This window comes from Neopsephotus bourkii, unplaced genomic scaffold (assembly GCF_033783945.1).
Source record: "Neopsephotus bourkii isolate Nb327-2 ecotype Australia unplaced genomic scaffold, CSIRO-AGI_Nbou_v1 NB_1346, whole genome shotgun sequence".
Taxonomy (NCBI): domain Eukaryota; kingdom Metazoa; phylum Chordata; class Aves; order Psittaciformes; family Psittacidae; genus Neopsephotus; species Neopsephotus bourkii.
In genome coordinates this window covers 812,525-827,811 of record NW_026901826.1, presented here as the reverse complement: position 1 = coordinate 827,811, position 15,287 = coordinate 812,525, and the positions used below count along the sequence as shown (strand labels likewise).

At 42.7% G+C, this 15,287-nt stretch overlaps 1 protein-coding gene across 3 annotated transcripts in view; it reads left to right on the top strand.

The window, feature by feature from the left end:
• CLCN4 (chloride voltage-gated channel 4) overlaps positions 1–15,287 on the top strand; it is a 40,641-nt gene that overhangs the window by 7,136 nt on the left and 18,218 nt on the right. For all 3 annotated transcript variants that reach the window (XM_061366468.1, XM_061366470.1, XM_061366469.1), the window contains exons 2-4: positions 7,730–7,881; positions 8,205–8,304; positions 13,457–13,644. In XM_061366468.1, the coding sequence (XP_061222452.1) occupies positions 7,730–7,881; positions 8,205–8,304; positions 13,457–13,644 (440 nt within the window). The remainder of the gene's footprint in view (positions 1–7,729; positions 7,882–8,204; positions 8,305–13,456; positions 13,645–15,287) is intronic.

The following is a 15,287-nucleotide window of genomic DNA, read 5'->3' as shown; positions in this document are numbered from 1 at the left end:
AGGGGCTTCCCAGGAGGAGAGAAGGAGAAGAGGGAGGCTGTAGCCAAAGGAAGGGGAAGACCTGATAGCTGGTTATCAGCTCCTGGGGTACACTGGTGCACTCCATGTCCTCCCGTGCCTGCCTGTGCTCCTGGGCAGCCCTGTTACCTATCTCTCTGTGCTCACCCAGGAGTGCATCTGGTGGTTGAAGGCTGCGGTTTGGTCTGGAGGAGCCCTTTGTGCCTCAGTTTTCTGCCATTTATCCCAGATGTTCCCTCCCTCCTTCCCCCTCTCTCCCAGGCCCTCCCCCTGTGATCTGGTGCCCTGTGTTTTTTTGAGCTCTGCTGTGGCTTCATAAGTTTTTCCATAGAGGTTACTCAGGGTAAGGCTGCACATCAAAGATGTGACTGTATTCAGCTTCCCTGCACTGTCAGAGCAGGAGACTCCTTAATGTGTGGTGGGGGCCATACAATAAAATACTGCAGCCTGCCTGTACTTGTGTGGCGGGAGACTGAGGGTTTGCAATGCTATGTGGCTGTGTATGGTGGCTGTGCGATTCAGCCCTGAACTGTAGGAAAGGCATTTGCCAGTTTTAATACCCCCCTTCCCCCTGTATTTTCCCAATTTAACTATTCTTCACATTTTATGTGCCATAATACGTTTCTAAAAAAGGTCTGTAACTGAGTTCAGCATTTTCTTATTCTTAGGGAGTCTGAACCTTGTTCTGAACCCATGCCATTTTAACGAGCTTTTTAACACCATCATTAAGACAGAAGGTCAATAAATCAATCTGCTTGTTCAGGCTGAGGTTCCTAAGGTGAATAGTTTTAAATTGCCTACAGGTGATTTTAGCCTGCAGAAAACCACCTGTTTAACTTGCCAGTGATTCTGCCTGCTTGCTTTTACTGAAGAGATCTTCCTTGTAAAAGTACCAACCAACAGCATCTTACTTCTCGCTTACAAGAATGCTTCATAGCCGTTTACCTGCCTCCTCTATCCTGTAAGGTGCAGTGTCACATCACTGTTTCTACATCATCTTCTACATGGTGGGTGGTGGAAGAGGAATTGCATCCACATCCCTTGGCCTTCCAGGCTTCAGGCTAAACAGGCCTTCTTCTCCAACCCCTCCTCAAAAGACACAGATTCCTAATCACCTCCCTGTAATTTTCATTCATGTCTTTCCAGGTGACCCCATTAATAATCTTGCTTGCTGACTTCCTGATCTATGAGGCCGATTTTCTCTGGCTGGGTGGTACCAAAGACCTGTGGTATAACCATGCTCAGCTCTGAAAACTCTCTCACATCCTTGTCCTCTTGTGGCTCTTTCTGAACACTGATGTCTTCAGCTCACTGACCTCCTACCTGCCTGTATCCGAGGGCTGGGTGGAGAGCGCTGTGCATCTGTCTTTGCCAGTAGGTCTAAGTCTCTTTGGATGGGGGGGTGGATGGATGCTGGCAGAACACCCAGCTTTCAAGAGAAAGTGCCTTTGCTTGGCAGATCATGTTGTGCAGTTAATGGCCATGAGGCTGGGGTACCATGCTTGGCTGTTTTGAGAATACACTACTAGGAATGGTCAATACAAGTATTAGGGGCATAGAGAGTGGCAAAATATCTGTCAGCACAATGGGGTCTTGTGATTATCATAAATTATAATGTAAACCAGCAGATTGCTTTGTTCATTAATGGGTACTATATGGAAAACAAATCCCAGGGATTTGCACAGCCCCCACCCCATGCTCCTGGGTTTGTGCAGTACCTGCTGTCATGTCATGCCATATGAGCACAGCTAACCTGACCAATCATTCAGATCAGTGGCGTGCTCAACTCTGACGGAGGCAGGATTGAAATGACCGTGACTCACATCAAAAGCATTGTGTCTGTACTAGGATCTCCCCCGTTTTATCATTGTATGTATATTGGTACCAGAGCATGGAAAAGTCCTGAGATGCACTGTATTCTGCTTTTGTGTGTTGGCTACCTTGAACCACATGCGGAAGAGATGGAACAAGGTGATACTTCAGATGCCATGGAAAAGTCACTCCAAACAAATGTGAACTGAGGAACTTGCAACTGGCCTTTAGGCTTCTGCTTTCTTCCCCCAGCCTGTTGCCAAGTTCACTTTTTCCTTATGCTGCAGCAGAAGGGTCAATGCAGAGGTATGTTTTGCTGCCTGCAACCATTATTTTTCACAGATCAACCCACCCACTACTGTCTTCAAAGAAAGCAACATACACATGAAAACATGTAGGTAAATGTTCATCTGCTAGAAGCATTTGAAGTGTTGAGATAATTCAGTAACTGTGATCTGTTGAAAGAAACTTGAAACTTGCTGGAATTGCATTAAAAACTGTACTGTCTGCCGCAGTGCAATGTGTCCAATTAAAACAGAAAACAGGATGAGGAGAGAGTAGCATGGAACTAGCATGTCTACTAGCAATTGACGAGGGCCAAAACTTTTCCTTTGATGGCTGTTCAACTAGTTGTTTCCCACCGGTATACTTTTCAGCTTCTTTTGAACCAGGGGATGTTTTGGTCTGTGCTTGCCATGTCAAACACATTTCAGATCCTATCAGTCAACATAATACCTAGAATGTCAGTTCACCAGCAGAGCTATTCAAGCTGTGGCTTTTGCATTTGCACATGCTGTAACAGTGCTATAAAGCTGAGAGATTCTCAGTGTTTCCATTGTAAAAGTAATTTATTGCTCTTCTACAATACCTCACTCCAAGCTGCAGTGTATCATACAGCTGGTCCCAATCACATGATGGGTTTACTCACTGTGAGACCTGCAAAAAATCCCCATGGCCTTAAATATGATAATGCTACTACTACTTTTGGTTCTTTCAAAGTAACCCAAAGTGAGTAAATGTAACAGAAGAGACCTGCAGTCTATGCAGCGCCTGCTGTGCTTGCTAGCATGTCACAGCCTGACTGGCAGCTCACTGTGTTCACACCCTGGTTTCTGTAGGTTGTTTGCACTAACCTCTTATTCACTTTCTGTACATAGGAGGCTTCAGCGATTCCTTAATTAATAATTATCTGGCTTTATATAGCCAAGCTATATAAAACCCATCGAGCTTCCTGGGCTATAGACTTGCTCTTTTGACACCTCCACCGAGCATGGCTCAGATCAGGGACTGAACGTCAGGTTGACGTGGCCCAAGGTTGCTGGATGGCATCTAGGGTTATGTGGCAGCCAGAAAAGTCTCTATCAAGGAGCACAATTGCCAGTCTGGCTCTGTGACGTCTCTCAGTTTGTAAATTGCTCCCTGACAAGACCTTGCTCCATCTACAGGACTGCAGTAGTCTGGCATAGGTCTAATTCCAGAGAAATCTGCTAACCAGAACCCTCTGAACTGAGCAGATAACATAGTCAGATTTGTTTCCTCTTTCAGTTTCCAACAAGAACCTGTTTACAATTATTAAGGCAGAGTGTTGACAAAAATATTTGATTGTAGATATATTAAGCTAGTCAGTAAAAATGAGATCTTGCTGTTAAGAGCTGAGGAAGGCTCTCTACTGTATCGCAGGGAATAAAATGGCAGATGTAATTCAAAGTCATTAAAGCGATGGGGAAAATGTCCCTAAGGGACCACAGAATAATGGGCTCCAAACTGGCCACTTCTTCTTATGGAGCATAGCCTGGAGTTATAGCAGACTGCTCAGTGAAAATGTTGGAGGTCTGCCCAAGGGAAAGCTGATGGAATGCCAGGAATTATTAGGAAAAGAATGGGGAACTAAGCAGGAAATGTTCGCCCTTGCACAAATTGTGTTGCATCAGCATCTGGAAAAGTAGTGGAAAGGATAGCAAGGACGTCTAAGACATAGAATGACAAAGGGACAAAATACGTATGTTAAACTCTTACTCAGTAAGATTCAACACATTTCTGTGTAAATAAGGTCTGTCATTATCTAAATCTCTTAGATACTCAGGTATTAGGCGTGACTATGATTTGCATTTGTTACCAGTTCTGCATGTAATGGTGTTGCAATGTTTTCTTTCAAATCGGTAGTGTTGAACTCATTTGAGATGTGGATGTCTACCTCTGGTATCTCCTTGTAATTAGTAAGCAGAAATTGGCACTCATGAGAAAAAGTTTCTCTCATTCTAATGTAAATATCTGAAAGACATCAGATAAATTGCATGTGAACAGAGTTTACTTCCTCATCTGCTGTGAAAGGAGTCTAGAATTTAGTGTCCAGAGATTTCTGAGGGTAGATGAGACAGTTTGCACCACAAATGCTCATACTCTCGCCATAATCAGAGTGGATTGCTGAAGTACACTTCTTTGGAGGAAATTAATTTGCCCTGAATTGATGTATATTAAATTAAAATATCTGCAACTGAGTTATTTGTGTAAAGGCTTCAGTTCTGCTGGTGTAACTGGAAACATCTCTGCAAGCATCTCTAAGAAAGAGGTCAGGTCAGTTTATCCTGAAATGAACTTTGGAGATTACTTCAGGTGCCAAAGTAAAGGGAGATAGATAAACGCAGAATAGAAAGTGACACTTAAGGCGCTTGGTGCTAGGATGTAGATAGGAACTCTGTAGTATTCAGTTCAAAAGTGCTGTAGCTAGTTTTATTACGAAAATTGGCTTTTCCATAATCTGTTACCACATCTTTCCTTTCAGAAGGGTAGTACCTGAGGTGAACTTTAAGGCTGATAACCATCCAGCTAACTGCAGATTCCATGTATTGGTGAGCTACCTAGAGTTCAAAGTGTGTTTGTTAGTCTTCCATGGCCCTGTGGTCTCTAGCACGTTTTTCTCTCCCTGGACATGTTGTGTAGCATGTGTTTTTGGGGTAGATTCAGGCTGAGATTGTAATTATCCTACATACTTGTGGTCTGGCCCGGTATTATCCATCACAATACTGACATGTGCTGGGCATCGACAACATACTTAAAAAGCTATTTTTTATGTGATATAACTCACATGTTGGGTAATTTTCTTGTAGTATTAAGGAAAACTCACCAACACTTTCAGCACAAGAGTTCCCAGAGGTTTGTTTCTGTAGCAGGCAGGCTGCATCACGCAGGCAAGCAGTCTGAACTGCATGTTCTTTACAAGTCCTTCTTTGCTGTATGGGAAGAGTGGGATGAAGTAAATGATCTGCAAAAATGTCACAGCGTTACAAAACAATAGCATGGTCTAATCCTTTCACCTCATTTCAGCATCTCATTCCATTCCCCCATCACTGTTTACAAGACACCAAACTCAAAATCCACTTGCAACTTCAGCTCCCTAGTATCAGCCGCAGCATCCCACCTTCAGACTCTCATTTTCCTTAGCACAAGTAGGAGCCTGCTCTCTTCTGTTCACTGAAGTGCTGCTATTCTCAATTGTCACTCCTCTAAAATGATGTTTTTTTAAATTGCCTCAGTCTTGTGGCAGCTTACCTGTGCTCAGCAGCCCTGCCTGGAATACCTGCTCTGCATTGGTTTCCTTCCCCGGGCTGCAACCCCTTTGCTTGATTCTCTTTGAGACAAACACACTATGATGCTTGGAGATTACTTGATTTCCTCACTTAAAAGGGCTTCTACAGCATTATAGTGGTGACCTGCTGGTTGCCTATAAGAATGCTTTCCTTGTCTGCTTATGCAAGCACATTCTGTGTCATCCAGAAAGTCCTAGCTGGTGGAGTGCAAAGAGCAGACATGACAAAGCTGAGTAGTCAAGCTTGTTATATCCCTAAAATCCCCACCAGGGAAAAATATAAATGAAAAGGATTCAAGTAAAGCAGTTGAGAATGGATAGAAGAGGGGGGAAATGACAGTAAATAAAGGGGGCCAAGCAGAACAGCAGGGTATGTGGACAGCTGATTAAAAGGTTATCTGCCTCTTCCAATTACAGAATTGGGAAGTTTCCTCACAGATTCAAAGATCCAAATTTTTTACTCATGAAATCCCTGTTTCCATACCTGTAGTAGTTGTTAGTACCATGCTAGCCTCATCAATGATGTGCAAAAGTTTCCTTGTGTCTGTCAAGGACCTACAGGCTCTGCAGGGTCAGGTCTGTAAACCCCCTGAAGTCTGTACATGTCCTCATATTTTTTTAATGTTTTCATGTGCTTTCTTTTTTTTTTTTTTTTCCCCTTTTTTTCTTTTTTCTTATAATCCCCTGTTAGCTGGGGTTTTTTTTTGGCTTGCCATTTCAGGTTACAAACCTAGGTACTCTCTGGAAGTACTCCCTTTCCCAAGCACCTATTTTATGATGGATGGCATTAATCACTTTCTAGAGCAACACTTTGTTAAGTGATGTAGAAGCACATGGCTGCTTCCTCCAGCCCAGGACCCTCCTGCCCAGCCTGTCCCTGTCCACAGCCTGTCCACACCATGGACCCGGGGTTTCTGGCCACACCGAGGGACACAACTGCCACTTTCTCATGTGCAGGTTCAACCAATAGGAAACCTGAAAATGTATCCCAGAGGCGCACACACCATTAATAGCTCTTCAGCTGGTGTGAGTGGTGAGGTTTTTTTTCTTGTTATGGTCTCTATGCTTGCCTTGTCAGGTCTGTGCCTCTATATTTTGTTTCCAGCTTTCCCTGGTTTTCCCATAGTTTCCCAACTGACAAGGTCCACAATCAGACAACCTTGCTGGAATAGGCATTCTCACACTGCCACGTGCCCTCATCAGTGAGTGTGACTGACCAGGTTTCGTTCCCTTATTATTTGTGCCAAATTTGCGTGCCTCCATGTTCTTATTCAGGCTTCCTTATTTGCTTCTTGTCCCTTGTTACATTAAAAAAAGGTCCTTGACCTTACCTTTGAAGGAGCAGGCACTCTCCTGCCACACACCCTTACACACATCTTTGCTTCTAGAGGCAGCCTAGGTTGTTCTTACAGCCCAAATACTAAATGTTCAGATGGCCAGAATTAGATGAAACCAACCCTGTCTGCCTGAGCTACTTTGTTTAATAGTTTTTCATGCTACTAAAGGGCTCTGTCTTCTCATTGAGAATGGTCAGCCATTTCTAGAGCTTGTTATGTTAGTGACTACTTTGGGACCTGACCTTTAAAGGAGATAACAGTCATTTTTGCACCTAGCCAGATGTTGCTGAGATTGCTGTGGGAAAGAGAGATGCAGTGGTTATGAGCTAACTTCTTCATGCTTTCTTATATGGACTGCATGAACGAGGTATAGTTTCCAGGGCTGCAGAACAATGGGCATCTGTGTTTCCCTGTTTTAATATCTTATTATATATATTATTAATATATTGAGCTTTGCCTTCTGAGCAGTGGAAGGAAAGTGGATCAGTGCAGGGAGCTTTGAGCATGCAAAACTAGACAGCACCACAGTGCTATGACTAATGTTGCCATGTAAAACCTGCAGTTCATGATGAATGGTGAATTCTACTGTATTTGTTTTCTGAGATGGTGGGCTTGCCTACTCGATGATCTCCCTGTAGGCAGGGCACTTCCTCCAGCATGGGATGAGGATGGGCAGAAGAAGCCCAGAACCACTCTGGGGTTTGGGGCTCTGTTTTCAGGAAATCTGATATTCCTGCACTTGGATCCTGTGATTTTTGTGTCTGCTTTTAAGGGTTTGCTCAGCTACTGAAGTAGTTTTCAGCAAAACACTTTTTCTAGTGGCAATGTATGGATTTCAGTAAGTGCCCACCAGGACTGCTGACTCGGGCTCTCTTGACTCTGTGGTTTGTGGAGGTATTTTGGAGAACTTGGTTCTGAAAGATCTGGCGAAGCTGTATGGACTTACTGACATACTTGTTTTTCTCTCTATGTACAGACCCTAATATGGTCAATGCAGGAGACATGAATGGTTCTGGCAACCTGATGGATTTTCTGGATGAGCCTTTCCCCGATGTTGGAACTTATGAAGATTTCCACACCATTGACTGGCTGCGGGAGAAATCACGGGACACTGATCGCCACAGAAAGGTAAAGCTGTCAGGCCTTGATGCGTTTCAGCCCCTGGGTTATAGCCATCCTGGTGGCAAGAAAAACAAGCAGGTCTACAAAGTTACTGCTTCCTACCTTATTGTGTGACTTGAGGAGCACTTCTAAAAGTATGGATGTGGCATGTCTTTAGTTTGTAAATAGGAAAGTGCTTCTGGCAACTTAATCAGCAGCGCTTCTCTGAAAAATGATTGAGTAGAGAAATTGTGCACACCTTCTAGGAGGCTGAATATTTTTTGTTTTAAACACTGTACACTAAAGCTGTGTTGGCCTGTATTGGCAACATGTCTATGCTTTAATTTCAGATTACAAGCAAAAGTAAGGAATCCATATGGGAGTTCATCAAGAGTTTGCTGGATGCTTGGTCAGGATGGGTTGTAATGCTTCTCATAGGACTACTGGCAGGTATGTGTGTGTTAGCATTACAGTTATGCTCAGAACCATCTCACCCAAGTTTGCTGTAGTGCCGTCTGCTTCTCTTTTCACTTCAGTGTCTCTCCACTGTTTCAAGCTAAAAAGGCAGCTATGCACCCATGCAGTTATAATTCTTAATAAAAATACCCACTTGCAAAGTCTTCTGAGGATAACTGACCTAGAAAAAATGTTATGCACCCCTAGAATGATTTTTCTATTGCTTTTGGAAACTTGCATCTGATTGCTTTACACTTGATGGGTTACTTTGACTTTCTGAACCTTAGATGCACCAAAATCAATTTCATTGTTAGGATTTTTTTCTTGTCTTCACTTACTTTAATTCTGCAAGTAGATATGATGTGGGGAAAATGTTGGTTGTAAGCACTCAAAGGGGAACTTAGAAATTGCAATATCCACTGGGTTGTCTTCTTTACATGTGTATGAAGGGAAAATACAATTTCAGTCTCAGTTTCAGATCTGCTTCCAGGCCAGACAGACATTACACATTTAACAGCCTGCTTAAACTCAGGTGGCAAATTCATTAATTTCCCGAACTTCTCCTGTTTTCTGCTCAGTTTAGCCCATCTTCCAACTTGGAAAGCTGCACTTCTCTAACCAAGCTGAAACAGCTCCTATTTCTTACGCTTTTTCAGTGATGTGAGGGTGCTCTTGTATCATGCTGCTTGGTAAAAGTATGATGGGAAGTTTCACAGTTTCCAGATGGTGTGAATCTCCTGCTTCCCAACTGTCAAGTTAATACGTTTATTACAGTTGATGAGGAGCCTCAGAAGTACTGGGGATGTTCTTGAGAAAATGTTGCTGAAGTGTCATTTTTGGTAAATTATGTTATTTATACATTATATTATATTATATTTATGATATATAATATATCTGTAAGATAATACTATATCTATAGAGATAGATATATTTGTTTCAACAAAAGTTTTGATAGGAGGGTGAGAACAGAAGAGAATCTGATATAGGCTATGTACTACCAGGACTGCTGAATTCTGCTTGAAGGCCAGGATTAGCCTTATCTGGGATGGAGAATTATGCTTGAAAGAAAGTTAGAGCAAGCCCTTGACAGCTCTAGTCACCTCTTGCAAGCTTGTCAGTAATCCCCTCACTTGTACAAGGAAGTTGATATGCACTCACACACTTCCATTTTAGTAAGAGTACTCCAGAAGCTTTGTTTCAGTTCAAGTTTGCAATGAAATCTCATGCTGAAATCCTCAAGGTTGTTGAAAGCTGACCTCTGGTAAGCCCTAGCGCTGCCCTAAAATACATCCAGCTTGGGAATGGTGGTTGAGGGCAACCTGCAGCTGCAATACGTTAGCTTTTGCAATGTTTTCAGTTACAAGGATGTAGAGCAATGTGGTTTGTCTCAGAGTCAAATCAATTTAGTCTGGTTTTAGACTAAAAGGACAAGGACTTGTGAATCGACTAGAGAACAAAAATCACCTGCATGCTCCTGATCTGGGCTGAGCCCTGTAGATGTTTTCTGCTTTGCATTCTGTGCTTTCAGTGTTTCTGGGGCAGGGCAAAGATGGAGAGTCACCATCCCAGCCTCAGCAAGGGGTAAACACACCTTTGATGAGCGGTGGGGGGTTACTGGTGCATGGACGAGGTTTCTCAAGCAGGTTTGAGGAGGGAGTAAATGAGTTTGGTGGCTCAGTCAAGAGGCACTTCATATCGTTTCCTTCTGTACTTGAAATACCACCTGCTCAGAGAAGCTGGCCTGCCATGTGTGGTTCCATGGGGTTGCATGGACCAGACTGGCTCCTCCATGGTCCCTCTTGTGCTGCTGCACAGGCAGAAGCTACTGCTGCTCCAAGGGGAGCTGTGTGTTTTGAGTAACACCAAAGTATATTGAAAATGAAGCAGCAGCCATTTGGGCTCAGACCAAAGCTTCACAAGTGACTGTGGACACATAAATTACCTTGAGGGGAGCCTGCCAGTGCTGCTGCAGCCTGACACATCTAGCTCCCAGGCTCTTTGAGAGACATGTACCCACAGGGTCTTGAACCCTAAGGTGCTACGTGGAAGGAGAGAATATGGTGTGTAACTCTGTCAAGTGGCTGGAAAGGCACTAAGGAGCTTCTGGAAATGATGTCTCAGGAAGCAGAGCTTGCTCATTTCAGGAAGGGGAAAAGAGCAATAACACTCACAAATGCCTTTTGCTGTGGAGATTGTATGAAAAGTGCTCACACTATGTGCCAGAAAAAGATGCTGAGCACTACCTGGGGTGGTCTTTGACAGAAAGTTTATACTTTCTGGAGAAATACAAAGCAACTTGTGGGGAAATTAACCTAAAAATTTTAGGTGTAGGTGCCAATTTTTTAAGGCATTTTTCATCTGTAAGGACTTCTGAGTTTCTACTGTGGCCATCCTGCCAGCAGACCAGTGGGCATCCCTCCATCTAACAATTATTACTAGCCAACTGAACTATATGCTATACATAGATCACCAAAAGAGTCTGTGTTTTCTAAACTGTGTGACATAAAGTACTATCATACTAATGCTGAAATGCTCTGGAGCTGACGGTGCAAAAAAATCCCCTTTGTAATTCAGTGCTGTGCCACTTGGGTGATGCTATTTTCTGGCACAGATGCATCAGGAAAACTATGTTTTCAAAGCAAAGTTTTAGCATTCTTATTAGGGCATTGTAAAGGGTAAGTATTGGCCAAGGATAAGTATAAACTAAAGGAGAGATGACAAAGGCTCTTATCTAAAATGAAGTTCAGCATTTTCTATCTTTGGAGTGCTTTGTTGTTTTTCATTCCAGGCAGGTTACATAGAAGGGGGAACAAGTTCAGCTCCTTTAGTGGGAGAAGTAGGGAGTTAAACTTATGCTTTATTGCAGTCTAGACAGCCATGATAAGCGCAAGGAACTAAGGGCTTGACTTTCTGAGATGCTGAAGAGTCTGCAACTCCCATTAATTTCACTTAAAGTTGCAATGACTCAGAACTTTGAAAACTCTAGTCCTGGTCATGTGTCTTGTGAAGGTTCACTATTGCACTATTATCTTGTAAATGGTGGCCCTCCCCTCTCATTATTCTTTTCTCTGTAAAGCATGTGTAGTAAATTGCATGTCACATTTTCCTCCTTTATGTGGATCCCAAAGCATTTGCCAGAAGGGATTAGATCAGCTGCAAAATTAAGTACATTTTCCTACAGGTACTGGAGTGCATGTGAGCTTGTTATATTAGAGAACTGAATTCTTGTTCCTCACTCTGTTTATTAACTTTATTGGGGAGAAATGGTCAAAAGCCTACCTGCCTTTGCACCTTCTTTGCACTCTATGAAGCGTTAATACTCAGTTGCCTGGTTAAGTGTGATGTGAGCTTTGGAGATTGGGTCAGCTACGGAGGATGATAAAGGTCCATGGAGAGAAGCAAGAGGCACAGCCATTTGGTGCTCATGTCCAGGGGATGAGGATTCTTTGTACAGTTTCCTGAAACTTTCAGAAAACTGGAGGAGGATGTAGAGCTTGCTGCAAAGCTCAGTAAGCTGTGCACACTGACATTACCAGCAACACAGTGATTTATCATCGTCTAAGAATATGGTTCATTGTTTCCATAGAAACTTGGGAAAATGGAAGCGAGTAAGGAAGAGAAAGGCAAGGTCTTCATGAAAGAAAATAATTGGTACAGACATCATTACTCCCTTCTGCAGCCTTTTTTGGTGGTCTTGTATGGTGTATATCTTAATCCTTCAGAGTATTCTTACACAACAAAAAGACTTCACTGTTACCTAATTACGTTGCTGGTCAGTGTGGGGACAAGGATCCTGCTTAAGGGGGTGAGAATATTTACTCAATAAGTAATATAAGCCTCTGCAAACACTAGTGTTTTTTTCTGTCATATAGAATAAAGGACAAGTTACATGTACCTGAATTATTTGGAATGGTTTTCTTTTCCTCCTTCACAGACATGAAACTCAGAAAACTTTAGTTCCAGGTCAAATAAATTGGCTCCTGAACCCACCTGTGTGCCCCAGCTGCTAGGAGAAAGGGGAGCAGCCCCCACCACTGCTTCATGTAATTGCATTTTAGCAGGAGCCACAAAGCTAAAAGTTTTGGGAACATTAAACCATTTTGCATTTTCCAAAGTATTGTTTTTCAGTGGCTTAGCCTCAGTAAATTCTTTCAAATCCATTACTGGTTTCCTGAAATTGTATTAAAGATGACTTGCAAAAATAATAATGAGTTCTACTTTCCACTGTATATTGAGAGGGGTGTGGAAAACACTAAAGAACTCTTCAATCGGTGCCTTAATGCGTTTCAGAGTCCCTGGACACGGTGACCGACCACAGGTCTGCCGTTCTGTGTTCTGGTTGCTCCCGGCCTTCCCCTTCGTGCTGGTGCTGGATTCGGGAGGACACATCTGATCCCGGGGGCTGGGAATTACCGCTGGTGAACAAGTGCCCCAGAAAAACAGGATTTTCTTTTCCTGTGTGTGGCCCCGGCAAGTTTTCCCGTATCTGTGTCCGGTGACCACCGGGTGTCACTGTAGCTCTGTATATTCTGGGGAAAATCTGCAAGGAATCTGCTAGCTACAGAGAGGATTTGAAGGGTAATCTTATTCTGCGTTCTCGGGTTGCTCGTGAATGTACATGTGGGGAGCCCGATTCCGTTAAGTTCATAAGTCAGAATCCGTATTGTTTCTGTGCTGAAATCTTCCTTCTAAAATGTTGTAGTAAAGCTATCGGAAAACAATGTATCCTCCTCCTCCCCTACACCTGAAATACAGAATGCAGTTTGAGACTGCAGCTCAGGATGCTTATAGAGATGCTGCATGAAGTCCTCCTTATCTCAGTCAAATGGTATCCCTACCTGGGACAGACTGCAGGATCAGGCCCTATGTCAGTTATGCCTTCTCTACTTGGCAGTCAGTAAATATGTAAATGAGAACTTTAAAATAAAAAGCTGATGAGAGAGTACTGAAGGTCAGACAACAAGCTGGATGTTTCTTTGCACATGTGTTATTGCCCTCTGTTCTTTGGTATATTTGTGCTTACATTGCAGCTGCTTCCCCAAATCATGTTTGGTTTTTTTTTTCTGTTGTTATAATTAGATTTATTTTCCTTGCAACTTGATATTTTTTAATGCCACAGTTTCTTTTTCTGCATTTCTTTTCCCAGGCACATTAGCCGGAGTGATAGATTTAGCTGTGGATTGGATGACAGACCTGAAGGAGGGTGTCTGCCTCTCTGCCTTCTGGTACAGCCACGAGCAGTGCTGTTGGACGTCTAATGAAACGACATTCGATGACAGGGACAAATGTCCCCAGTGGCAGAAATGGTCTGAACTTCTTGTAAGCCAGTCTGAGGTATGGGAGACCTGATTAGGTTGTGGTCACAGCAGGCCAGCAATGCCTTTTTTCTTACTTCCTGATGTTCTCTCCAGAGAGTTGCTCTGAAAGAGAAAGTAATGAACCAAGTACGCTGCAAAAAAAGACATTTCCACAACCATTATCTGCTTAACTTCGAAGAGGTCCTATTGTTCCAGCATCGTGTATAATGGAAAACTGCAAGATCACTCTCTTTTTATCAGTATTGAACCAAAAGTGTTTCATAACAGTCATAATCACCAGGGGTCCTGAGCTGCTGTCCAATTTTTGTCTTTTAAACACGATTTTATGGGACAAAAATGGTGATCCCTGACAAATACATTTAAGAGGAAATGTTTGGGATTGCAGATGTTTTTTATGTATTCAAATGCTGTGAGTAGTAGTGGGAGCTGTGTAAGATCTGCATAACAAAAATTGAATATGACATTGAGGTAGGATGAATGTGACTTTGAAGAGAACTGGCTTAAGTATGTAATGTAGCTTTGAAAAAAGTATCTGGTAGTGCAGTTTGGTTAATAATAGGAGAGGAAAATATGTACTTCTGTGGCATAGATAATCTCCAGCCAGGCAATTAAAAAATGGGTGATGTGGAGAGGTTGTCTCGGGTCTTCCCCTAGTGTGGAGGTAGTCTCGTGCTGCAGAATGAGGGCACCTTCATCATCATACAAGTTTGTAATTCCTTCAGTGCTGGTTTAGGTTTACAGTACAAGCGGTGTCTGTGAATATGTATAGCCCAGTTTCCATAGTTCTGAAAATCCATAGTGAATGTAGTGGGGTGCTCACTCTTAATGAATATTCCCACCATTTAATGGCAGGCAAAAATCATAGCACTGTTGCCAGTCCACAGCTCCAAGCTTCCCTTTGCCAGAGTTTTGTTAGGTTCACACTAGTCTTCATCAGCAGATGGTTTGCGTGGTTGCGTCTGTCACAGTGAAGAAATATTACCCTGGTATAAAGTTGCAGGGCTGGGGATGATGTTGTAATTTAAGAGGACAAAAATATGTGGGAAGGGGAAAAAGAAGAGACTGTTAAAATTGTTATGGGATTTGGAAATCCTGTGCATGTGTTTGACACGCTGTTACTCCAAAAGGCTGGAATATAAAAACGGAGCATATCTTGCAGAAAATTTATTACTTTTGGCTGCTACTTAAAATCAGCAGTCATGACTGTTGTATGCTGTGGCCTATAGGGAAGGTATCAGCTAGGAGGGCACTGTGAAACCTTACTGTGCTCACACTGAGCTTCTCATGCCCTAGTCATGGTGAAAAAAAAAAAGGGTTCATCTTGGCTTAGTTTTAGGCTCTTTCTCAAAACAAATGGGCCTCTAAGTTCTGTGGGGTTTTGGCTGCCATGGCCCAATGAATGCTATAAATATTAATAATACAGCTGTCTATTACTGTTACACTGAAATCACAGGCAAAGCCCAACAAAAATGTAAATATGGAAAGTAAAAATTCTGTTTGGTAGCAAGTCTTAGGATTTGGGAAAGTTTTGCATGATTCCTGTAGCTGTAGAGGACTTGAGGAGGGATCAAAATACACTGAATTTGACTGGAATTCAGGATAATTTTATGGGTTTGTTTTGTTTTGGTGGTTTGGTTTTTTGGGTTTTTGTTTGTTTGT